Source organism: Corylus avellana, chromosome ca3, assembly GCF_901000735.1.
Source record: "Corylus avellana chromosome ca3, CavTom2PMs-1.0".
NCBI classification, from domain to species: Eukaryota; Viridiplantae; Streptophyta; class Magnoliopsida; order Fagales; family Betulaceae; genus Corylus; species Corylus avellana.
The window spans coordinates 7,469,471-7,495,876 of NC_081543.1; the positions used below are offsets into that span (position 1 = coordinate 7,469,471).

Below are 26,406 nucleotides of genomic sequence, written 5' to 3' on the forward strand. Positions count from 1 at the left end.
GCTAATTTTATAATCTTAGTGGTTTTAGGTTGGTTGAAACTAGAAACTTCTTACAGACAAATTTTTAAGTAATTATGCAAAATTCTAAGCTACTGGCTCCTGTGGTGGTTATTTGGTACTTTATTTCCCAGTAATGGCCATTCTGTGCTATGAGGTGCAATTTCTTGGGTAAGAACCCATGGTGAGTACTATCCGCTTTGTATGGGTCTTTGAAATTTATGCTACTGTTCTCTTTGAGACACTTGCAATCTGATGTGGTTTTGTGCGGTTTTCTTTTGGCTCTTTTTGTTTCTCCTTGTGGAGTGCAGAACTGGAGTGTTGACTGGATAATTTGAAGAGTGGTGCTGACTTATTATCTGCTTTTTGCTGATATACCTAATTAAAATTACTGTAGGCCCTTGTAGCTAGAAATGATGGTGTTTGGAGCAAGGATCATGTGACTGCTCTTCGGAAAATTTGCCCAATGGTGAGCAGTGAGATCACGTCTGAGGCATCTGCAGCCGAGGTAGAGGGATATGGTGCTTCAAAACTCACAGTTGACTCTGCAGTGAAGTACCTGCAGCTTGCTAATAAGCTTTTCTCTCAAGCTGAGCTCTATCATTTCTGTGCCAGCATTCTGGAACTTGTAATTCCTGTTTATAAAAGCAGGAGGGCGTATGGACAGCTGGCTAAATGTCACACATTACTCACTAATATCTATGAATCAATCCTTGAGCAGGAATCAAGCCCAATTCCTTTCACTGATGCCACATACTATCGCGTAGGATTCTATGGTGATAGATTTGGGAAGCTTGACAGAAAGGAGTATGTATACCGAGAGCCCCGTGATGTACGGCTAGGTGACATAATGGAGAAACTTAGTCATATATATGAGTCTAGAATGGATGGCAATCACACTTTACACATTATTCCAGATTCTAGACAAGTGAAGGCAGATGAGTTACAGACCGGAGTCTGCTACCTTCAGATAACTGCTGTTGATCCAGTAATGGAAGATGAGGACTTGGGAAGCAGAAGGGAGAGGATCTTTTCTCTTTCTACCGGCAGTGTCCGTGCACGTGTCTTTGACCGCTTTTTGTTTGATACCCCCTTTACGAAGAATGGCAAGAACCAAGGCGGATTGGAAGACCAATGGAAGAGGCGGACTGTGCTTCAGACTGAGGGCTCCTTCCCTGCGCTCGTGAATAGGCTCGTAGTAATTAAATCTGAATCTCTTGAGTTCTCCCCAGTAGAGAATGCAATTGGAATGATTGAAACCCGGACAGCTGCACTAAGAAATGAGCTTGAAGAGCCTCGCAGTTCTGATGGGGATCAACTTCCACGTCTCCAGAGTCTACAGAGAATTCTTCAAGGCAGTGTTGCTGTTCAAGTGAGTTGTGCTGATTTTGTTTCTTATATCTGCTTTCCATATTACCAGTTTTTGCAATGTATATTGATGACTTCAGATCTCAGTCACTAATATTTTCCCTGAGTTGTCTTTTTTTTTTGCCCCTTTTTCTTGAGATGCCCCGTAATCGAACTTACGTTTGGCATTGCTTATCATTTTCTCATGTCTCATGGCCAACCGCATATGTGCAGGTGAACAGTGGAGTCCTAAGTGTGTGCACAGCCTTCCTGTCTGGTGAACCTGCTACAAGACTGCGTTCACAGGAACTGCAGCAACTCATCGCTGCGCTCCTTGAATTCATGGCTGTTTGCAAGCGCGCCATTCGGGTACACTTTAGACTGATTGGAGAGGAGGATCAGGATTTCCACACACAGCTTGTGAATGGATTTCAGTCCCTCACTGCAGAGTTATCTCACTACATTCCTGCCATTCTCTCTGAGCTCTGAATCTTGTAGCAGTATTTGTTTGTTGCCGCCTCATTTTGTTCATATTATTTCTTTTCTTTTTTAACGTTGTTGATGTGCAAATATTTTTCTGTTCATATGTGTATACTAGCTTTCAAGCAGGTGATGTTTAGGAAACCGAAAAGTTCACTGGTTTTCTTCTCTCTTTGTTTTTGTCACAAAAAAACTCATTTACAATGGGCTAGTAATATTGCAGGCGTATTTCTTGCCAAAATCTGAATTTGAAGGATTGAGTAAACCAAGACAGAAAGCCTAAAGAAGTTTTTAAGTGGATAAAATATAGCAATATGTGCATCCCAATTAGATATTACCTTAGTCAAAAGCGAGTTTGACTATTATGAGTTTTTTTTTTTTTTTTTTTTTTAGCAGAATAGCCGGTATTTAGATTTTCCTTTTAGTGTGAACAATGATAGGCACACTCCGATATTTTAAAAACATTAAACCCAATGGGACGACTTTCTATGCACAAACAAGAATGCGCACCTTGTCCCTAATGGGTTAGCTTAATCGGTTGTGGACTATGTCTTATGAACCAGAAGTTATTAATTTGAATTTCTTCTTTTTTTTTTTTTTGGTGGACATGTTAGGAAAAAAAAAAAAAAGAACCAATGCGAATTAAACGCATAAGAATCTGGTCTGATGAGTGCATTCAATTGCTCAGTATCATGGGTCTGATGAGTGCATTTAATGCACATGGGTCTCAGAATGTCGTTGGGCTGTCCATTGAAATCAGACCCAATGATTTCTAGCATTGGGTTTTGGATGCTGGTAGGCCGCGCGGGATATTTTTTGGGAAACAAATGCCAATCCGCATTCTCTTTGGGTTTTGGATTAAACGGGCCAAACTGGAATTCATTTGGGTTTTTAAAAAAATCCAAAACAAAAACAGAAACTGGGCCGTCCAGACAAGGCCTACAAGATGCTCTTATTCCCAAACGAGCAACTCAAAAATAAATAGTTGTTATAATGTTTTCGACTTGAATTGCATGGGGATGGGAAATTCTTTTCTCATCAAGATTCACAATATGATTGCTAAAAGTTTGGTTCTAATTAGAAAACTTGAGAGAGAGTGAAATAAAATTCAAATTATAAACTCATTGTCGATCTTCCACACAAAATATTAATTGTGTTAATGTCCCCTAAATTACAAAAAAAATATTAATATCCCTGTAAAGTTAGAAAAAGACAAAAATATCATAAACTTTTTTCAATAAGACAAAAATAGCTTATAAATTCAAAAAAAAGGAAAAAAAAAAAAAAAGAAGTTAAAAAAACTGAAAAAAGGAAGAAAAAAAAATGAGACTTGGTTTTTTTTTTTTTGGACTCTTTTTTTATTTTTATTTTAAAAATTTTAAGTTTTTTTTTTTTTTTTTTAAATTTTTTTTAAATATTATGAATGACATTTTTGTGTTGGGAGACATTGACATTTTTTTTTATTTTTTTTAGGATGATAATTTGAGAAGACACAATTGTTAGTTTAGGAATATAGTAATTTTTTTTTACATGTCCGCATAAGAAGAGAATGTGAATTCGAACTAGTGACTTTTGTTCCATGAAGCGTGATTTTCGGCCAATTTTCTCCGGTCAATTAAACTATCTATTTAGAAATGTTAATTAATTATTTGGCCTACGAATAAAATCGCAAAACCCCGGCATAGGAAAAGAAAAGAAAAAAACCTGAACGGCAAAACCCCAGATAAGACAGTCCAAATACTACTTCAAAGTTCAAGGACACAGCAGATATGAGGTTGGCGGAAATGGAGCTCAAAAAGCAGAAATGAGTTTTGCACTCTGAATCTATCAATTCTACATCAAAAAATGGAGCTCACAATTACATACAAACCAAACCCACTACTCTTCTGTTCAGCACCACTCACACAGACCTCCCAGAGTCCCATTCTTTTCAAGCTTCCCACAAAACACAGGCTCAAAATTTCCCGCCAGAGACCCATTTTCCGGGTTCTAGCTTCCGCAAACCCAAATGGGTCTGATGGGTTTTCATGGCTGAGTCTGAGTCGCTCTGTCCGCCGCGGCTCCGAGCGCTTCTGGTCGAAACTCGGCGAGTCGGTGAAGAAGGAAATTGGGTTTGATTTGGATGATGCCAATGTGAAGGTGGGCGATTTTGTGGGGCAAGTTAGCGAAGGGGTGAGGAAGGGTGGGGCTGAGTTGGAAAGGTTTAAGACTGAGTTGGTGCCCGAGTTTGTGAGTTGGAATCGTTGGGAACGTTGGAAGGTAATTTGTGAATTCACTTTGAGACTGTTTTGTTTTAATCTTAGTTTGCTAGCTTAAGAAATGGAAGTAAAAAGGATAGAAAATGGGACAAGTTTGAGTATTTTTCTTCTGAACTGTTGAAGAAGGGAGAGGGGGGCACCGGGAAACATTCAAATGTTAGCTGGTAGAGACAAGGACAAGAGATATGAGCTTGGCGGAAATGGAAAAATCTTAAGCGTTACTTGTAATTATTAATCATTTGCAACGACCACCTCACATAGCATGAAAAATTGGCCATTTTCAAAGAAATTTAGTGATATCTTTAAAACACACATTTCAGCTATCATTTTTTTTCTTTTTCTTTAATTATTTTTTTTCATCTTCTTTGACAATCAATGCATAGTTTGATGCAAGGGGCTAGATAATGATATAGTTATTCTCCTTTGTTTTCCTCAAGGATGTCAAAACATGGGAGCCCCAACGAATTGGTGCCTTGATTCTCTATATATTTGCTGCGGTAATTTCCTGCCAAAGAATATATATAGCTGTTCGAGCTCCTTACCTAAATCGCCAAAAAAAGGAGCTAACGGAGGCTTATATGGAGGCATTGATTCCTGAGCCATCTCCTACTAATGTTAGAAAGTAAGTAGATTTCTTACTTTTAACTACAGATGTAATCAATCACTTTATATTCTTATGATATATCATGATGTCAGTTGTTAGTTAATTTTATTTTTATTTTGCGAGTAGAGAAGAAGAAAAGGATCCACTAAGTCATCTGATTGAATTACCGTTCAAGTTTTCATTTCCTCAATAATGTTCATATCATAATGGTCTCAATCAAATATAGGATTTATGACTTGACTGAGACACTGGCTAGATGATGATAGAGCTTCTAATCAAATACTGCTGATCCCAGGAAAGCTTAAATACACCTGATTACACTGGGTAACTTTATCCAACAAAAGAGGACAAAGCTAATCCATCAAATAGCTTTCTTTCCTTCTTTTTCTTCTTGTTTCCCCTCATATTTGAAATTAACAACTGCAAACATTTAAAAAGAGTTGGACTTTTCTCCAAGAAGAAATAGAAGTATGTGATGAATAGGAATAAGAACAAAGAAGTTTAGGATGTCTGCCGCTTTGTTGTACTTGTTTAATTTCAGAGCCTCTGATTGTCCTTATAATTTTGCAGGTTTAAGAAGAGTATATGGAGGAAGACAATGCCCAAAGGCCTGAAAATGAAGAAGTTTATTGAAGGACCTGATGGAACACTTATTCATGATAGTTCTTATGTTGGAGAGAATGCATGGGATGACGATCGAGGGCCTCCTCTGGACAATGTGAAACAAATTATTGAGAGTGATGTCAAATTGAATGCAGAAGAAAAGAAGGAACTGAAGGAAGACTTGGGCATTTCGGGTTAGTTATGCATCAGAGTGAATGTGTGTGCATAAACATGATGTATACTTTGGGATAAGGTTGCATTATATGTTCTTCTCTCTCTCTCTCTCTCTTTCTCTTTAAAATCTTTTTTCTTTTTCTGCTCGTACTTTTTTTGTTATTGCATTCATTTTTTTTTTTTAGTTTGTTGTAATTGCAAATATTTTTGTTAAGAAGAATCTTTGAGGATTTCATAACAAATCTGTAACACATGAATTTTTAGATGTCTTGGGAAAGATCATATGAATAATAATTTTATGCTGGAAGAGGATAAAGTCCACATTTTTTGGCATTATGATTTGCAAAGTAGATAGAGGGCCTTAGAATTTTTCATCAATTAGTACTAGAGATAAATATATTACAACTGAACTTGGTGATCTGAATTGACTGCACAGGAAATATATAGAGGGGAAAAATAAGGCTTGGTTTCCATTAGTGAAAATGATTTGGAGATCTTTGTGTTGGCAATTATTCAACCCAGTTATATCTTTTTCATTTTGTTTTTAGTTGTTTAGCTTGGCCTCTTAGTCTAGCTTTTCATTTTCAAACCCCTTTACAAAAAAGCGACTATGATTCTTTAAAAACTTGTTCATGAAATTGGAGATCTATCAGCATTTCTATATGTTATTCGTAGTCTGCCCTCATGATAAACATAATGCTAAGCTAATGAAGGATGTCATATTGTAAAATCATGTGAAGCTGATTGGGAGTTTTCCTAGGACTGTTCCCTGTATGAGTACTGTTTGATTCCTAGCAGCCAATTTATATCATGCGTGCTTGGCAGGCAAAGCTCAAGAAAGTAGAGAAACATGGCGTGAAAGGCTTCATACTTGGAAGGAGATCCTTAGAAGCGAAAAGTCAGATGGGCAATTAGATTCCATAAATGCCAAGTATGTAGTTGAGTTTGACATGAAAGAGGTTGAAAAGAGTCTTCGCAAGGATGTGGTGGAAAAAGTAACAGAGTCACAAGGAAGTAGAGCACTCTGGATATCCAAGAGATGGTGGCGCTATCGTCCTAAACTTCCTTACACGTATTTTCTTCACAAACTTGATTGCTCTGAGGTAAAAGTGTTAGTCACCTTTGCTTTGTTCTTTCTCAGTTTTTGGGTTGATTGGTGTGTTATTGCTGGTATTGCACGAAATACAATTCTTTCGATCCCTCAATTGGTTTTTGGTTAGATTTTATGTAACATTTGGATTTCTCTAGTATCTAATCAGCTAAGTGCACATAGTGCATCCACATGTGTACATATGTGTGAATCTGTCCTCCTTCCCCCTGAAATGCAACCTTTAGAGTAAAATTAGTAGTCAGAGAAAATACTAATATATATGATTAATCCAAACTCATTTGATGAAATACTAACTGCAATGGAATTGAACCATAGATTTACAGTTTTTTAGAGAAACCTTTTCACATCGGATGCTAATGGTGTAAAATAGAGTCATTTTTTTTTTCAAATGCTTTATTAGAAAACTTCCCTACTTCATTCTTATGTGCAGTCGAAACGTTTCATATTCATTATGCATCCAAAAGGATTAGGAGGTAGGTCGTTTCTGATGCTGTGAATTCTTTTTGGGCAGGTTGCTGCTGTAGTCTTTACAGAAGACTTGAAGAGATTGTATGTAACAATGAAAGAAGGTTTCCCATTAGAATATGTTGTAAGTCTACCATCTAATTATTATTATTTTTTATTTCATTTTTTTCGATAAGTAATGTTGTATATATCAAAAAGCGCAGAGGGGCGCAAACTTAGTACACAAGAATTTTATATATATATATATATATTTTTTTTCCTTTTTTATGTTGTCTACAATCTAATTGTTGTTACTACCTGATCCGGAACGAATTATTCCTTGGCTTCTAATTGCATATTGTTACACTTGATAGGTTGATATTCCTCTAGACCCTCATTTGTTTGAGATTATCTCCAGTTCTGGAGTTGAAGTTGATCTCCTCCAAAAGCGTCAGATCCATTACTTTATGAAAGTTGTGATGGCCTTAGTGCCTGGAATTTTGATACTGTGGCTTATAAGGGAGTCTGTGATGCTTCTGCACATCACTTCTAAGCGTTTTCTTTACAAAAAGTATAATCAACTCTTTGATATGGCATATGCAGAAAATTTCATCCTGGTAAATCTTTAACCCTGAAATTGTTGTTTCCCTCCTTATCTTCTCATATAAAAATTCGCAAATTCTAATACATTTGTACTCATCCAGCCAGTTGGAGATGTCGGTGAAACGAAATCAATGTATAAGGAAGTAGTATTAGGGGGTGATGTGTGGGATCTTCTCGATGAGTTGATGATTTATATGGGAAACCCCATGAAGTATTATGAAAAGGGCGTGAAATTTGTCCGGGTAACTTTTTAAAGTATAATGAAAGATGCACGCATCTCTATTGGACCTGTCTTTTAATATAGAGAAGTATTAAGACATTATTTGATGGTGTTGTGCACAACAGGGTGTGCTTCTTTCTGGACCTCCTGGAACAGGAAAAACACTCTTTGCAAGGACACTTGCAAAGGAAAGTGGGTTGCCCTTTGTTTTTGCTTCTGGTGCAGAGTTTACAGATAGTGAAAAGAGTGGCGCAGCAAGGATCAATGAGATGTTTTCTATTGCAAGGAGAAATGTAAGAATTCTTCTCTTTATTAATTTTCAAAAGAAATAACATGTAATTCATTTATTAACATGAGCAAAATAAGATTTTCATCTAAAATATGATCCTCAAGAAATTGGGATTTTTTTTCACATCTTAAGTCCTAATGCTCCAAGCTCTTTTGCTTACTTAATAATGAAAAGTGATCGATTTTCTTGATTTATTAAACTTTAGGGTGTAATTTTTTAGGACCTCTTGTATGTGTCCTGCCTACTTGAGTCATTTCTTTTCTAATACAATTATTCTTTGCTTTAAAAAGAAAAAGAAAAGGAAAAATAATCAGATTCCTTTTATGCGTCCGATTTGCAACGCGTGGTGTCTTCATGTTTTGAATGAGTTTTAGTGTATGTTTGGTCTGATAGCTCTTGTTGGTAGGTCTTGGGTCCAATGCTGGCTTGCCAGAGATTAGGAGTCCATGTCATGTTGATGATCCTAATGTACCGACTGTGTTGGCCTCCTTGACATTGTTAGTTCCTTTATCTTTGAAGATCTACAACCTGAAGCGGAGAGATAGTAAGTTTGTGAAAATGGACAACAACCTAATTGCCGAGGCAGTGATGGCATCCAGCGCTACACTTACTAGTTCTTTTGATATTAGTCTCCAGAGGGGGTTTCTCCAGCCTTATGCTAAGGCTCAGCCTTCCTCGGTAGTAATGGGGAAGGGAGGGATTATCAGCCCGATAGTGCTGGTTTGTCGTCGGCGCTGGTCGAAGAGGATAATGGGGACGTTGGGATGAATGGGGAGGAGGTGGAGGAAGATGATTATCCTTTCTCCTTGGGTGATTTTTCCCTTGCTATATCTTGTGCAAGTCGCCCCCAAAGGTTGTCCAAAAGGGCAGTGTGGATGGAAGAAGGGTGGTCCCCCTCCCCCATTTAGGCCAAGGGTGGTCTCACCTCTCTCGGAGGTGGGAGAATCATCGAAGTCGGTCTGTGCTTCTAAATCAAAAGGAAGGAGGGAATTGAAGAACTTGGAGAGTTCTATCAATTATGAGGGTTCCAATTGCGGTAAAGGCAAGAGGGTGTAGGTCTTTTTTGGTGGGGTTGTGGGTTTGTATTGTGGGTCTTGGTGAGTTCTTTGGGTGTTTGGGTTGCTGGGTTTAAAGTTTTGTCTGCTTCGGGCTGCATTGTGGGTTTTGGGTCGTTTGTGTTTCTTGTTTTTGCTTTTGCTTGGTGTCTTTGTGTATACTTCTGGTGTACTTCGGGGCGTCTTACGCTTTTTATATAAAACACTTCTATTACCTATCAAAAATACTTCAATAACATACTCAATACACAAGATGTAGCCCATACGTGCTTCCGCTCCCTCTCTATCTTATCTCTCGTTTCTCTCTTTTATATATTATTCTTAAATATATATTTAATATGGTACTAAAGCCAATGCTCTCTATAAATAGAGGCCTATGTAATACTAAAATAACATACTTAATATACAAGGTGTAGCCAATAGGTGCTTCCATTCGCTTTCTCTCTTCCCTCTTTTATATTTTATTCTTCAATATATTTAACATGGTATCAGAGCCAGAGGTTCTGAGTTCAAACCTTGATTTCTTCAATTCACCCCCTATTTAAATTAAATATTTCACGTGTTGGACCTAGGGCTGTTAAGTGAGCGAAGCGTCTCGCGAGCAAGCTCGGGCTCGGCTTGCATAAGCACGGCTCGTGCTCAACTCGAATATTAAATGAAGCGTTTCGTGAACACAAATCCTGGCTCAAATATTAAATGAAGCTAGCTCGGTTCAACTCGGCTAAGCTCGTGAGCAGCTCGTATAAGGCTCGAATTGGTAGTTATTCACATAATTCCTTATATTAATATTAAAAATTAATGATTTTTTTTCTTCTAATAGCATCATTTTATTATAAAATGATGCATATCCTTTCTCTTCGAAACCAAGTGCCTTGTTTTATTGACTCGAGCTCCATACTTCGCTAGCTAGACTAAGCAAATGCTTATATGCGAGCTGGCTTCTTGAGCCGTTTAAGAGTACTTGAAGTTTAAATTTATAATAAAAAAATAAATTAATAAATTAAATATAAGAGCCAACTTGTGAACTGGCTCGGTTTGGCTCGATTTATTATAAGCTCGAGCTCGATTTTTTGGCTCGTCATTAAGCTCGGCTCGAGCTCGAGCTCGAGTAAAATTTAAACAAGCCGAGCCCAAAGAAGGAAAGCTCCCTCAAGTTCGGCTCGTTTACACCCCTAGTTGGACCTCACCTATTAGAAGGGAGTTTAAATCCACACATGAGGGAGAGTGTTAAAGTATTGATTAAATAATTAAATTTACCTCTTTTTATCATATTAAGCTTTTAGGACAAGTGGTGGTTTAACATAGTATTAAAGCCACTTTTCTGTGGCCTTTAACAAACGTGTTTGATGAGCTTCAACAAACTTGTTGTTCAAGTGTCTTTGCTTGCATTGCCAGTTCCTTCCCCGGCTTTACCGTAGTAAATCCTAGAATCAAGCTTGCAAGGTACAAATTAGTTAATCTGTGGAAGTTGCACCGCCATTGGTTTGTGCACGCACCTCCACACGCCGCCCAAATTTTTTGTCTGTGCAACCATGCGCTGCCAAGCTTGGCCAATTGCCTTGGTTGTAGTGCCGTTTGATAGATCTCATGACAATTGTTCCAGATCCACCGAAATCACCACCATACTACCTTCCACGCACCTCCCAGTGTTCTGCGTGTGTGGCACGCGTCATCACGCACTAGCTGTCCTTCCCATGCGTAATATGCTCCAACGCGGATCAAACTCACCTGGCTCAACCTAGTTCAAGATCGGGTTTAGTCCTTCTCATCCTGATTCATACTGGTTAAGGACTCTTTCAAACTGGTTCAGTCCAATTTCATAATGTTTAAGTCCGGTTCATCCTCTTTTGTAGCCGGTTCAAGCATGTTCCAGAGGAGCACATACTGGTTCAGCCCACATACAGACTCGGTTCAATGGTTTTGAGGTAATTCTATCTCGGTTCCATCAGGTTCAGACCTTTTTTGGTGCGTTCAACCCAGTTCAGTGTTTTTTTTTTTTTTTCCTGGATCAATGAGTTTCGCGTCCGGTTCACTTTGTTTCTAGGCCAGTTCGTGGTGTTTGAGCTTGGTCCTTGTTGGTTTGGGGCTACATGGAGCTCCCATTGGGTTTGTTGCTCAGAGGGAGTTACTAGGGTAGTTTTTACAAGTTTTGGTTCAAGTTGTCGTCATTGTTGGTTGATCATGGGAAACGTGATCGTTGTTGGTAGTCAAGATTTGACCGGCCTTAGTGTTTTGTGTCGAGATCCGACTGGCCTTGATGTTTTATGGTGATTTCCAACTAATTATTGGTGTTTTCTGGCGAGATTATACCGGCCTTGTTGTTTTATGGTGAGATCCAATTCGCCTTGGTGTTTTGCAATGGGTTTTGCCAATCCTTGGTGGTTTTTAGCGAGATCCTACCGGCCTTGGTGTTTTGCAGAGAGATCTGACTGACTCTTGGTGTTTGCGGTGAGATTCGATTGGCCTTGGTTTTTTGCGGTGGGTTTTGACTGGTCTTTTGTGCTTTTCGGCAGGATTCTATCGGAGACCCGACCGCATGTTGTAGTTTTCTAGAGAGTTTTCAACTTTGAAGTGTTTAACGAATTTTCTTATTATTTTTATTTTTATTAAGTCTTTGTATTGTGTGCTCCAAGTTGTTTTAGCTTGAGGGGGATTGTTATTTTTGTCTAGGTGTTTTTCGTTTGCTTGTTTCTTCTAAGTTGGACTTAGATGATATATATGCTCTAGCTTGAGGGGGAGTGTTAGAAGAATTTTTTTTTTTTTGATAAGTAATAAGAAGTTTTATTAAAAAATATTATGTTTTAGGTAGTGTTAGAAGAATTATTAGGGTTTGTGAGAGTTGTTAGGGTTTTTTGTATTTTGGTCATTGTTATATTTCTCTAAACCTATGTAATAAGTTGTGTGAGGTAGGCTATGTAACAACGACGACAACAACAACAACAACAACAGTAATGTGCCTCAACCTTTTTCTGTCTAAGACCGTTCATGCAAACTACAACATTTTGTTCATGGGAAATTGCATCTCTATTATGTTGGAGTGATAGTTACCACAACAGGGGTATCGTATCCGTATTTTAGCCATATCAGTTATGATACATCTTGATGAGTTAATGACTAATTCAAGTTTAACTATTAACTCTTGGTAAATATAGATCATAATGATTAAATATCCTTTGTGCAGGCTCCTTCATTTGTATTTGTGGATGAAATTGATGCTATTGCTGGAAGGCATGCAAGAAAAGATCCTCGAAGAAGGGCAACATTTGAGGCGCTGCTTGCACAGCTTGATGGGGAGTAAGTGTATTAGTTTAACCCATCTTGTGTCTTTTTCTACACAATACTTTAAAAAAAAAAAAAAAAAAAAAAAAGGCTATTCAGGAACTTATTATATGAAGGTGTTCCTTTTGTATTTGCTGTGTTTAGCTTTGTTGCTGTTCTTTTTGTATACTTTCTGTGGGCGCATTACGCTTTTTGTAATATTTGTTGATTACCTTTCAAAAAAAAAAAAAAAACTTATAATATGATGGGCATTTTCTTGGAAACTCGTCAGATGGTTTTTTGGAAGGACTGCCTAGGGGTGGGTTATGCTTTTTTTTCTGATGCAGCTGGTATAGTATGCTAATACAACCTGGGTTCTAGCCCATATTGAACACCTATAAAGGAGGCTTCCAGAATGGGTTTTACCTCAGTAATGATTGAAGTTAACTCCACTATCATTAGAAGCGCCCTGAAGTTTGCTTCTCTACATCCTGCGGATGAGAGTTTCAGTGATCAGTCAGCTAATGAGAAATCAAAGTTTCTTCACCAAGAGAGGAGATACCATATCAGGGCATTTCATTTTTCTTGGTGGTGGTTTTGCTTTTGGATGTAGCTTCTTGTTTTGAAGAATGTGAAATTCTTCTTTTGCAAAGAAATCAATACTGTAGGTTGAATAATCCTTGCATATCAGGTGACCTTGACAATCCATGACAAATAGTTATCTGTCTGTTATGGTTGGTAAAGATTCTGGTTTATGAAGACGAATTCGTGCACTGATTAAATGTCATTAGCTGTAGAATATTTAAAAGATTTATTAGCTACTTTATGTTGAAATAACAAATACTAAGCCTTAAGGATGCTAGATCCAGTAGTTTCTTGTTTAGTTGCTGTAACCGTTATATGTTCTCTCACAAGTTGCCTCTGGTTTTACAAGAATTATCTTATTTGAACCCTAGTGAATCACAAAGGTACCCTACGTTAATATGCATTTACTTCTCCCAAAATTTAGTGAAAAATGTTTGTTCTTTAGTTGATGGCTCCATGGGAAAGAGTGATTTGGTCATGATTCTAGTGTAGAAGTTCCCAGGGAATTCTATAGGGAAATTATTGTTAGAAAAAGTGTGTTATAATTTCTTGTTCTGTTGACTTTGCATTCTAATTCAAGCTATCTTTTTTTGGGTTTATTTTTCTTGTAATATTAATTTTCATGTTCAGTAATTTATTATGTATAGGAAGGAAAAAACTGGTGTTGATCGGTTCTCACTCAGACAAGCTGTGATATTCATCTGTGCTACCAATAGGCCAGATGAATTGGACCTTGAGTTTGTTCGTGCTGGACGTATTGACCGTCGTTTGTACATTGGTCTGCCTGATGCAAAGCAACGAGTGCAAATTTTCGGCGTGCATAGTGCAGGAAAGCAACTTGCAGAAGATGTAGACTTTGAAAAAGTAAGTGGTTGGTGTTTATTGTCTAAAGGGTAATAGATATAACAAGTAAAGTTAATCAGTATCTCTCTCTCTCTCTCCACATACACACGCACTAGTCATCTTTGTAATGTTCTCCTATTGTCTCGATAAATTTAGAACTTTAGAAGCTGCTGCAGTTTTTTTTATTTTTTTTATAATTTTATAATTTTTTTTTTCTGCTTAATTTTGAATAAGCTGGATTTGAAAAGAGAGGGCTGGGGGCTATGATTACATTGGATAGTGGAGGCATTTGCAGAATCTGCAGTTGTCTGCTCCCTGGTGCAGTGAAGTGGACTCTGCTTTCACATCAAAAGTGACATGCTCACTTTCACAATGTGTATAGATTACAGCTTGTTTAAGGACGTGCAGTTACCTACTATATGGGCGTGGGAATTAGTTTATGATTTAAGTATTTGGCCTCAATTTCCCAGTACATAAGGACTCCATGCTATTTTTGGCATGCACAATGGTTTTCAAAAAAATCAATATTAAGAGCTTCAGAAAGAGGGAAAAAAAACTTTTTCTATTAAGAATGGAAAACATTATTTCCTTACCTGTGATCATGCTGAAGTCCATAACTTTCATAAGGATATAAGCTAGTTTCTTTGCCCCACAAAGCTACAGGCAAAGACCCAATTGATTCTTACAAATGTCACTCCCATGTTCTTTCTCCCACCTTGCTCTCTTATCTTGTGCTATCTCTTCTTAAGGACAAGTCTCCTAAACCATACAAGCAATTGTTGAATTCCCCATAAAACACCAAGTTTGCCTTTTTTAGCACAAAGGAAAAGATTTCTAAGTAGGGCAAACTTCACTTACTCCCCTTGATCTTACATCACTTGCAATTACACCCTTAAATTTTAAGAACTCTCAATGTCGGGCATCTAAACTTAAAAATTTTGCAATGTCACATCTCTGTTACGATTTTCTATTACATCCTTACAGAGGATGTGAAAATTCCTAAATACCTTTGGTTTTTTTTTTTTTGGCTTAGGCCTGGCCGGAGGCCAGCCGTGGGTCACCAAAGGTAGCTCATTAGTACATGCAAGACCCTTCTTTTCACTAGGTTACATGCAAACATAGCTCCATTTACACCAGCAATATGCAACTTCTTATCCTCAGTTTTACAACAGTCATCTTCAGGACCATCTGGCTTTGCTTCAGGGTTTGATGAACAAGGGTTCTTCGTCGTCTGTAATAGAGAATAATGGAGGATATATGGGGAATGGGCTTTCCATGGCTTCTAATTCCATGTCAAGAAATGCAGTGGCATTGGCGGATGAACTTGCACTCGTGAAGGCTGATTGCAACATGCCTTCTGCGGGTTATGGGGAATGGTTGGGGGATTCAGTTTAGGAATCGAATCCTAATGCTTTCTCAATGTGGAATGACTGGGATGTTTGGAGGAAATCTATCTGAGGAGATTTCTCACAGCTACGACCCACGGCTTGGCCTAGGCCGTGGGTTTTTGTTTTTGTTTTTGTTTTTAGCTTTTTAATTTTTTTAAACTTTTAATTTAAGGGTAATTTTGTATTTTTATTTTGTTTTACAAGGGATTTGGGGGACATTTCACCCTTTTAACATTTGATTTAACCTCAAACCCTAACGGTTGGGTTGACATTCCAAAGTTTTTAAACTTGGCTTCTCAACATAGAATTTTTAAACTTTAGGGGTGTGATTGCAAAAGCGATGTAAGATCAAGGGTGATAAGTGAAGTTTGGCCTTTCTAAGTACATGCCAACTCTAGTGTGAACGCATTCACTGTTTTGATCTTGTGAGGAGCTGTAGAGATTGTAACTTTGTATTGTTGGCCCACTGTGACCTATACCAACATTTTGTGATGTTATGCTTTTGATTTTGGCTGCTAAAAATTCTTTGTTTTGATAAGTAATGCATATATCAAAAAAAGCGCAATGCGCCTTTAAGTACACAGAAAGTATACATAGGAAAACCCGCGTTATCCCACAAAAAGAAAACCCATAAAAGGACCCTAACACCCAAAAGAAGCCTCAAGAAACCTTGATGCCCAACACCCAAAACTGCCCTAAGCTCACAAGGCAAGCCTAAACCACCCTGCCTTTGACCCTACAAGTGCCACAACCTCTAGCCTCAAAATTGATGGAGCAATCCAAATTTTTGAGTTCTCTCTTCCCCTTAGTATTTGAGACAGAAACCTCCTCTTCATGGAACCGATCTTCTACAATGACTGAGAAAAGATTAGAAAGTCTTTTCTCGTCACCCCCAAAAGTCAATCCCAAGTTGGGAGCGAGGTCCATCGCGTCGAGCACCCCTTTGGAATAACCCTCCACCCTCACCACCGGAGTGTCCTCCATAGTCTTGGCCAACAACTTCTTATTCTTATTCAGCTGCTTACCTATCTTCTTCTTCACTCTTTGAGAATACTCCAGCTGAGACCTGGAAACAGAAAAATAAATAGGTGTTCCACTCTCCGTAATACCAGGATGAGAGAGACGAAGTGTTCCACTCTCCGTAATACTAGGATTTATTCCTATTATTATTGTGATTGTAATATTTCCTTATTTCTTTCCATAATAGTGTTTAGGTCTTTTGTATTTAAACCTTTGTAATCATATGGAAAAGTTACCACCACATAAAATTTTCTTTCTTCCTCTCTATTTCCTTCTTATTTTCTACTCTTTAAATGAATTATATATATATATATATATATATATATATATATATATATATATATATAGGAAGTAGGTCTATCTCACAAGTGCTAAAACATTTATAGAAATTTTTACCTGATATCTACTTTTAATCTTTGATGGAGCTCAACATGATGGCTGCATTGATGTCCACGTATAGAGTATATGAGAAATTGTCAATGTTTTGTTGTCATTTTGAAAAACTGTACTTTCTTCTAAACGGTAACATATATCAAGATCTGAAAGTGCAGCTTTATCAGCTTGAGGATGCAGTTTCTTGTGAATCTTGTTCATTCAATAATGTCGCTGTCTTGAGCATTTTTAGTGGTTGGGTTGCTCTCGTCATTGTTGGTCTTTTAAACATTTCAATATTGGAGTATTGGCCAATAATGGCCATGCTAATTATTCCCCAGGAATACCATCTTAGATAGTGCTTTATTTTATTTTTTTAAATTTTTATTTTTAATGTTTTTCACGTTAATTTCATTCTCTTTTGGTAGATAGTAGTCTCATTCTGCTTTATAGTGTTCCTAGACGTCTGAAATATACACTTCTTGTTTAGTCCTTCAATTTCGTGCTTATTTTTGTAGTTCTCATTGTACAGCTGAAGGTATAATTTAGTTTTTGGCTTCCTGTAATCTCTTTTCCCTTCCACTCTACAGCTTGTCTTCCGTACTGTTGGGTTTTCTGGGGCAGATATCCGTAATCTTGTTAATGAAGCAGCAATAATGTCGGTAAGTTAAAACTTTCATATTATTTATTGAGATAGTTAATCCCTTGTACCTTTATTACAAGGGAAGTGGCTTCATGTTTTTGTGACTGTGTTATTCATAGAGAAGAATTTCTTCCTCCTTATACATATGCAATTACAAGTAAAAGATGAAAGTATCCAAGTTGAAGAATATAGAAAAGAATGGAAAAGAGATAAATAGAGGACCCAGACAAAATTAGGGTTCCTCATACACCACTGTATTATTTATATTAAGCTTGGATGCTCTATTCTGAAAGGAAGGAGGGAGCTCAAAAACTTGGAATGCTCTATTAATTTTGATGGGAGAGGCAAATGCTCTAGCCGGAGTAAAAGGAAGAGGGTTCTTTCTGTGGTGTGATGCAACCCTTGGGTTTTGCGGGTTCTTGCTTGTGGGTGCTGTTGTAGTTTCTTTCTTTTGGGCTTGTGCGGTTGTAGGGTTTCACTTGTTTTCTTCTGTTTTTTTTTTGGTGTTCCTTTGTATACTCCTTGTGTACTTAGAATTAGGATCCTCTCCAGTTCAAATGAACTGGAGAATATCCAGTTAGTTATAATGGATGTGTATTTTTGTACCCTCAAAAAGTGAAAGCCAAAAATACCCCTTTAGAGTACACTTGGTGAACATCTTATTATCTTGAAGGGGTTCATTGCTGATTGGAATCTAATGTAAGACTGTCTAAAACTGATGTCTGTCTTGCTTATTATTTTTGTAACTAGTTTACTCTTTTAGATTGAAGTCTAATTCTGGCGCATCCTTCAGTCATTTTTCATTCATTTCAGCAATAACTGTCAACTGTGAGTTGAAGGGTAGGTTCCCTTACATTTTTCTTACACAAAATTCATTGTTGGTTGCAGGTGAGGAAAGGACACTCCAAGATCTACCAGCAAGACATTGTTGAGGTGCTAGATAAACAATTGCTTGAGGGTATGGGTGTACTTCTCACTGAGGAAGAGCAGCAGAAATGCGAACAAAGTGTATATCTCTTATATTGATTTCTGTTGGTGCTTGTTAAAGAAAAAGTTTTTATGAACAATTATTTTGATCATATAGTATGTGTTATTTGTAACAGGTGCCTTTTGAGAAGAAGAGACTGTTGGCTGTACATGAAGCTGGTCACATACTATTAGCTCATTTGTTTCCTCAATTTGATTGGCATGCATTTTCTCAGCTCCTGCCTGGTGGCAAGGTGAAATTTCTGGCTATAGCAATGGACTTCTAGTAGATGCTATTAAATTATGTTGGAGGAGTTGCCTTATGATGAAGTTCCTTTAACATGAACAGGAAACCGCAATAACTGTGTTCTATCCCCGAGAAGATATGGTAGACCAAGGTTATACAACTTTTGGCTACATGCAAATGCAAATGGTGGTAGCTCATGGTGGGCGTTGTGCAGAACGTGTTGTGTTTGGCGATGACATAACCGATGGAGGAAGAGATGATCTAGAGAAGATAACAAAGGTAAGCATAGTTACTTGTGCATAACTTAGGAGCATAGATCCTGGGGATGTACCCCAGCTATGTCAATGTGGTGATTTTAGGATAATGGCTTCTTTAGCAATATACTTCATTGCTCAAAATGTTCTGTGCAAAAACTTAATGAATATCTATAAGGCAATTAATTTTGATGTATTGGGGACTTATGAGGTAATTAAAAAGTAGAGCGAAAGGTTGTGAGAAACTTAAAATGTTTTAAAAGAAGAGGACATATTGCAAGTGGGAATGTGTTGAAGTAAATTGTGACTCTTATACCCTAGTATAAATTTGGAGTGCTAGTTCTACCAGAAGATGGTTGAGGTATTACAATACATTACAATCTGGAGAGTCTTCCCCTTTTCCTTGGAAGAGCTTTTGGAACAGGGGCAGATATAGGTATAGCCATGCAGAGGCTGGCGCCCCTGCTTGAGGTTTTTTTTAAGAAAAATTTCAAATTTTTTTTTGAAAATTTAGCCCAGCCAATTTTTTTTTAAAAGCCCAGCCCTCCATTTTTTTTTTTTATAAAAAAAAAACCTAACCTAACTCAGCCCCTTATCGTTTCTTTCTCTGTAATCTGTCAACGCCGTCAACGGGTTCTTCATTTCTTCTCTTGCTTCTATCAGAAGATAAGTTATGTGGGTTTTCTTCAAGGGTCATGGCCTATGGGGTTTTGTTGGTTTTGGGGAAATTTTTGGTTATTAGTGTTGTTTGGTTGGTTCTGGTTATTGGGTGTTTACCGTGTTTATTGTTTTGTTGTTCTTTTGGAGGGACGGATTTGGGCTTTACGGGTGGTGTTTTTTAACGAATTATGCTTAATTGTGTTGTTGCCTTAATTGTATTTACAATATTATAATAAAAATATAATATATAAAGAGAACAACAAAAAAAAAAATTATTATTTTATTTTATTATTGGATAATTGTATAATAAATCCCTGAACCCTCCAAAATTTAAAAATCCTTAAGTTTTTTTTAGGCTTTGACTGGTTTACTGAAATGACACAAATTGATATCAACACAAATGTTAGTCTCAATTAAATGACAATCATTAGAAGATAATACTTGACATTTAATTTAAATTTAAATTTTAAAAATTAAAAATTGGAGGCCAGCTTGGCAGGCAGCTGCCACTCTGCCACGTCCCAACCCCTATGGTGGTATAGGACACATCTTGATGGTGGAAGTCGGGGTGGCTCAGGCCACCCTAAACCCCCCCATATATGGTTTTGCACTTCAAGGGGTTTCCCATGGGGTGGCTCGCGGTGGAGGGGTGGCCTGCGGGCCACCCTAAACCACCCATGGGGTGGCATGGGAAACCCCCTGGGGGTGGCCGCAAGCCACCCCAGGGGCCATAGGGGTTGGGGGTGGCAGCGCCAATTTTTTTTTAATATTTTTAGATTTAAATTTTAAAATTAAATTAATAAAAAATTAATAGTTTAATGAGGTGAAACGGTGCGTTTTGGTTGGGACTAACGACTGTTAAAAAATTTTGACTATAGAGATTTTATTGTCATTTCGATTGACCTATGGAGTAAATTTTCGAAAAAAAAAAAACTTAAGGATTTTTAAATTTTGGAGGGTTGACTCAGAAACTTATTATACAATTACCCTTTATTATTTTATTCACGCCCCTGCATGAATGAATTCCTGGATCCACCGCTGTTTTGGAAGGTGAAGGCTCCACCTCATATTGCTTTCTTCACTTGGACGACAGCTTTAGGTAAATTTCTTTGAATTGACCACCTTAGGAGTTACCCTTGTCAACCGGTGTTGTCTTTGTAAGAAGAGTGAGGCGACTGTAAACCACATTCTCATCCTGTGAGTTTACTAGCAAGATATGGCACGTGGTTCTCATTTTATTTGGAGTCTCTTGGGCCATACCTAGCAATATTCTTGAGTTACTTCTATGTTGGAAGATGCAAGGGTTGAGACAATCCACATAGGCCATTTGAAAAGTCATACTTATGTGGAGCATTTGGAGAGAAAGAAATAGACGTATTTTCAAGGACGGTGAGTCTAATGTGTTGCAATTACAAGCTTCTTTCCTGAGCTCCCTTTTAGAGTAGGCTGTTACTTTTGTTCCTAATTTCTCCTCCTCCAATCTTGTAGATTTTGTCAACTTTTTAGTTTTTCAACACCAATAGGGTGGTTGCTTCTCTTGTTAACTTTTCGTATATGTGAGCTTTTCTTCTTCAATAAATTATTATTCATCAAAATGGATAGGAGCCTATGTGGATTGGAATTGGCTCCTTGTTAAGCTTTGATGTATCATGATTAGCTATTGTCTCCACCCAATCCCTTAATTATTTCTATTCCATCGTACCTGTTATCAATCAGGTATAATATCTATTTCTTTCTCCTTTTTTTTTTTTTTTTTTTTTGACTTTTATTGGTGTTTTGATCCCAGATTGCAGCTGAAAGATGAACCAGATGGTTTAGGAACTGTAGGGATGGACAGTTTTCTAGCTAGCTTAATGGAAGTTTTAGAATTGCATATGAACTATAAACAAGCCTACAGATGTTTCTATGTCAGTATTTACAAGCATCCTTTTTGATATATTTTCACATTCGTGAAACTTCCCACCATTTGATCTTACCTTGGTCCTTCCTACCATCTGCAAATAAAGAAGCAATAGTGATTATACTTCTAGTGGTTTTGTTTATAGAATCCTTCCTTTAAGGCTCCGCTTGTTTCAACGTAAAATGTTTTCCGTCAGAAAATGTTTTTAATGAATGATTTCCTTGAAAATATTTTCCGGTGTTTGGCGCGTACGGAAAATCACAATTTTCTATTTTTATTTTTATTTTCATTCAATTATATTAAACTTTAAATTATGATAATGTCTTGACTGGGTCCCGGCGGTGACTTGGCCAGCTCCTGTGAGTCCCGGTTGGGTCCAAGCGCGGCGTCCGGACTTGGTCCTGGAGATGGTCCGGTTGGGTCCTGGTGAAGTCCCGACAGTGGCTTGGCTAGGTTTGTGTTTTTGAATGTATCATGAGTTACATGTTGACCATCAACTGGTGTTGGGACCAAGTGTGTCAGAAGATGCAATCTTTTAGGCAAACCAATCCTTTTTCGTATTAATTTTCTTACTGTCTCAGCATTCTTTGTGCAATGTAAACTCTTTAATCAGTCAAACTCTATCTATACTGCTTGGACTCATAAAGTAGGCCTGGTTACTGCAGAAATGTTGCAAAGTTGGTGTCACCCTGATGACCGATACAAAATCTACCTTCTAGTTTCTTAGAGCAATTTCTTCTTTATAAATGAAGTGGTTTATAGACAATAGAAAGAAAGGCCATGTGCTCTTGTTACAGCCAGAAGGTGATCCTTATTGCAAATATCTAACCGAAGTACAATGAGCATTACTGACATTCAACATTTCTTTGCTATGATAGATAAATTTGTCTCAAGTGTGGGTTTCATTGAGTAGTAACCAATAAACATTTTGGTTACAGAGAAATCAGGAGCTTTGAATAGGATTTTTGGAATTGGAATCTTACCTGGAGGATTGGGAGTTGGAATCTGTTGCTACTCTTTTCAATCTTTTGTACTCTGTTTTTCCATCCAGTGAAGGGTAGGATGTATTGAAGGTTATCATAATTTGGTAATATTTGATGTACATTCTTATTATGGAGCATTGGGAGGAAAGCGGATACTATGGAAGAATATATGGAGAGCAAAGGTTCAAGTCAAAGAATATATGGAGAGCAAAGGTTCAAGTCGAAGGTTTCATTGTTTGGTTGGATGGTGACTGTGTGGGGGGAATTTTGACTGTGGACGATCTTTGGCGAATTTTTATTTATATATAAGGAGAGTGGAAAAACAGTATATCACCTTTTATTTCTTTGTACTGTGGCAAGAGAGAATTGTCACCATTTTTTTTTTTTTTTTTTTTTTGAAGTTTGATGGGTAATGCCAAGGGTAGCTGTTGATTTGTTTGCTTCGTTGGCAAAGCAAATATGGTCATTTTGAGAGTAGTAAATTCGGAAGTCTATTCCACGTACCTTATTTGGATAATTAGGAGCGAAATGAATAGTTGGACTTTGAGGGGGGAAATTACCTTGATCTCAATTAAATCTTTATTCCCTTGTAATAATTGGATATCTTCTTTCGACAGTGTGCATTCCACTTCTGTTGTAGAATTTATTGATCTTTTAAACTTAAGATTTTAACTTTTGTCTTTTTTGGACTTGTGCTGGTATATTTCCTCTATACTGGAGCAGTATCCTTTTTTATAATAAAATGATTTACTTATAAAGAACATTTTGATTCAGAGTTCCTAATCTCATCTCTCACTTGTTTATTAGATTGCGAGAGAGTTGGTAATCAGCCCTCAAAATGCCAGATTGGGCCTTACTTCTTTAACAAAAAGAGTTGGACTGATGGATCGACCTGATAGTTCAGATGGGGAGTTGATAAGATACAGGGTATGTTCTTCATTTCTCCAAAGTAAATGCAAATATGGAAAGAAAGAGGTTATAGCTGCATACCATCTCATTGTAAATTTTGACTAATTTTTTTAGCTATTGATTTTTGTCCCATTCTTTCTTCATAATGCCAGTGGGATGACCCTCAAGTGATTCCGGCGAATATGACACTTGAAGTTTCTGAGCTATTTACTCGAGAGTTGACAAGGGTAATTATGGTTGCTTCCTTTTGTATCATTGTTTTAAGCTTCATACTAGGGAAGTGGTCGGTGGCAGTGCCTCCATTGATACAAGTTATTCACCCTATGGCCTAACAAAATCTCCCACAGTATGAAACTGTGGGGAATGTTATGCATTTGATTCTCACGTGTTGATGCAATAATGCATGTTCATATGGCAGAAGAATGGTAAAGTGTGGAGTCCTTGTGCAGAAGTTATTCAAAGAAAAAAGATTATTTCGTCTAGATCTTTGAAGATTTTCCATAGTTTATTAATCGTTTAAAAATAGAACCATAAAAACTTTGTGGTAACCAATTGCATGATGACATTAGGAAAGTAATAAATAAAGATAAGGCCAGCCTCTGTATTGGTATCTGCGAGCTTCCTTTTGGAAATAGAAAATAAATGATAAATAATCTACTTTTTGAAGGAATGCATGTGAAAGGTTTATTCATGCCTTTGTTTGTTATGTGATCCTAATACACTTATATTTCCTTTTAAAATTTATTCAGTAGATTTGATGTTGGCTGCAGTACATTGAAGAAGCAGAAGAACTTGCTATGCATGGTCTGAGGGATAACAGGCATATACTGGACATGATCACAAAAGAACTACTGGAAAAGTCAAGGATAACTGGATTGGTATACTAATGAACACCCTTTAATCATTTCACTCTGACTGTATTGTTGTTGTAGAACAAAATTTGCAGCTTTGGATAGTATGATCAAGCAGACATTGAGTGGCTAAAGTTTCCTTAATATTTTTTATATGAACTTAGTTTTAAGTGTCCTCAACTCTTAGGTCTCTCTGTTGGCATGAAACTACATTCTTACCTTTTGCAATTGTTATTCACTTAACTTCTTTCCTAATTGAATTTCATTAATGAACATGGGATTATTACTTGCAACTAATTAAGCAGTTTTTTCCCTAATATAAATCACCATTTTTTTGTCATTTCTTTCTGTAGGAAGTTGAAGAGAAAATGAAGGGCCTATCGCCTGTAATGTTTGAGGATTTCGTAAAGCCATTCCAGATCAACTTGGAAGAGGTACTTTTCCATTTATTTTGCAACAATCATAATAACCAGGAAAAAAAAAAAAAAAAAATTGCTCCCACTTCCATTAAAGTTCCAAATGGATTGATAGATACCTTCTCCATGCTGGTAGATTCAAGGTTTACCTGGACATTATTAAAAGTAAAAAGAAAATGAGGTTCTGAGAAACTGTATCTTGGTTACTTCTAGCAGCTTCAAATTGCTTTGTGCATACCTTAAATTGATTGGCTAGGTGATGAGATTTTATAGATTTTTACAGAAGATGGATACCCATCTTACACTTTAAAGGTTGATTTGCATATTGGAGTGGGTTTGTTTTCCTAAACTTTCAATTAGTACCAATTCCTCATTAAAGTGATGATTGCTGAAGCAGGCACTAATCTGAGTTTTAATAGTGTTAAGACATCTGATAATACAGAAAGTTGGTTTCAATATTGTACCAGAGGAAACCGTGTGCCAAGTCCCCACTTAAAGCCTAGTTCCCCCCCCACCCATTTTCAGAACAACATGACTGTTAAAGATAAGGTTAATTATTTTTTGCATGATAAAGTTCTTCTTTAGGGCATTTAGGCTATCAAATAAGGAAGAACTTAGTGCTTGATGAAGTATACAATTAGAATCTGGAGTTGTCAAAGCCAGTACCAAGCCCTTGAACTGAAAGTTTACCCTGTTTTATTTCGTAACTCCAGATTTTCTCTGATTTGAATGGATATTTCCAGAAATAAATATAGTAGAATTTGTTCTTAAAAATGGTTTTATATAGTAATACAAATAATTGATATATAGTGTATTTGCATTCATAGTGATTAGTCAGGTTTGAATATGCAAGCTGATTTCTTGAATATTGTCTTGGATGAATTTGTTCTTGGTATTTGTTCCCAGCCATAACTTTCTTCATTTTTTCAAAAGACACATTTAGAATCTCATTTTCATCAAATTGAGTTTTTAATTGTTGGTACTATACTTATTTTAGGAGGGACCGTTGCCGCACAAAGATAAGTTGCGATATCAACCGTTGGACGTATTTCCTGCACCACTCCACAGATGTTAAAATGTCTCCAGATGCTCATACTTACTGTTCCTTGCATGTAAAAAGTGAGGTCTTTCAGTTCCTGTGTATCATCAAGAGCAAAGCAAAGACTTTCGTGCTCCCTTTTCGGGAGCCAGCTGAGATGTTCACAGCCTCACTGAAGTATCTTGTCGAATTTAACAGAACCACCTTAGATTTGACAGTGAACTACCAAGTGAAGTGAGCACGCCAACTGCTGCATTGAAGTCAAATTCTCTGAATTTGGGATGCCTGTCTGAAGGTGAGGCTTGAATATAGCACTCTGCTTTTGGCAGAAACCTCTGATCATGCATGGTTTTGTAGTTTGAGATGAGGCTCCCAGTTTTGTTTTTTGTTTTTTTCATCTTTATTTATTTGTGTTCCAAAAAATACTAGAGTTATTTCATAAGGTCATCAAATCCGCCTTCCGGCATGCATTTGTATACTAGCTCGAAATTTTTATAAAAGGAAATTGATATCCTTCGGTTTCATGACCCATTGTATCATATGCCAAAAATGATCATGTTCAAGTTGGTGAGCTCAAAATTTGCAATTATCTGTTGAACCAGTTCAATCCTTTCCTGATTAATATTTACGGATTTGCCGCTAACCCAACACCTTTTCCAAACCCATTGTGAACCAGGTTGACCAGATTACACATGACACAATCATGATACTCTCTTAATGTAATTAGGGTGAAGTACTGTTGCAATTTTATCCATCCCTAATCCATTCATGGGTAAAGGCAAGATTATATCCCAGGGTAATGATAGGGGATTTTACCAGCCAAGCTAGCTGCTGCCCTTCTTTTTTTTGGCAACCAGGATTCCACTTTCATTAAACGTATGCAAGGA

At 37.2% G+C, this 26,406-nt stretch overlaps 2 protein-coding genes across 3 annotated transcripts in view; both read left to right on the plus strand.

Annotated features, from left to right (window-relative positions):
* Positions 1–1,992, plus strand: part of LOC132176301 (guanine nucleotide exchange factor SPIKE 1) — a 42,939-nt gene extending 40,947 nt beyond the window's left edge. The window contains exons 30-31 of the mRNA XM_059588468.1: positions 395–1,369; positions 1,579–1,992. Of these exons, the coding sequence (XP_059444451.1) occupies positions 395–1,369; positions 1,579–1,833 (1,230 nt within the window). The 3' untranslated portion in view covers positions 1,834–1,992. The remainder of the gene's footprint in view (positions 1–394; positions 1,370–1,578) is intronic.
* Positions 1,993–3,526: 1,534 nt separating this feature from the next.
* On the plus strand, positions 3,527–26,046 carry LOC132175297 (ATP-dependent zinc metalloprotease FTSH 12, chloroplastic). Of its 2 annotated transcripts, XM_059587185.1 has the most exons (19): positions 3,527–4,083; positions 4,520–4,704; positions 5,257–5,483; positions 6,289–6,566; positions 7,086–7,163; positions 7,393–7,635; positions 7,723–7,863; positions 7,967–8,134; positions 12,367–12,479; positions 13,676–13,892; positions 17,242–17,313; positions 18,183–18,302; positions 18,398–18,514; positions 18,610–18,786; positions 23,112–23,231; positions 23,366–23,440; positions 23,984–24,091; positions 24,418–24,498; positions 25,478–26,046. In XM_059587185.1, the coding sequence occupies exons 1-19, from the start codon at positions 3,670–3,672 to the stop codon at positions 25,553–25,555; spliced, it is 3,012 nt and encodes a 1,003-aa protein (XP_059443168.1). In that variant the 5' UTR covers positions 3,527–3,669; the 3' UTR covers positions 25,556–26,046. The 2 variants fall into 2 exon arrangements, with proteins under 2 accessions (XP_059443168.1, XP_059443169.1); XM_059587186.1 differs by lacking the exons at positions 24,418–24,498; positions 25,478–26,046 and having other exon boundaries at positions 23,963–24,051.
* Positions 26,047–26,406: the final 360 nt, after the last annotated feature.

Excerpts from the sequence above, each read along its gene's own strand:
- LOC132175297 (XM_059587185.1), top strand. The coding sequence starts at position 3,670 with ATGGAGCTCACAATTACATACAAACCAAACCCACTACTCTTCTGTTCA. Across the intron at positions 4,705-5,256 it reads TCTCCTACTAATGTTAGAAA|GTTTAAGAAGAGTATATGGA; the intron begins GTAAGTAGATTT and ends ATAATTTTGCAG. Across the intron at positions 18,515-18,609 it reads AGCTCCTGCCTGGTGGCAAG|GAAACCGCAATAACTGTGTT; the intron begins GTGAAATTTCTG and ends TAACATGAACAG.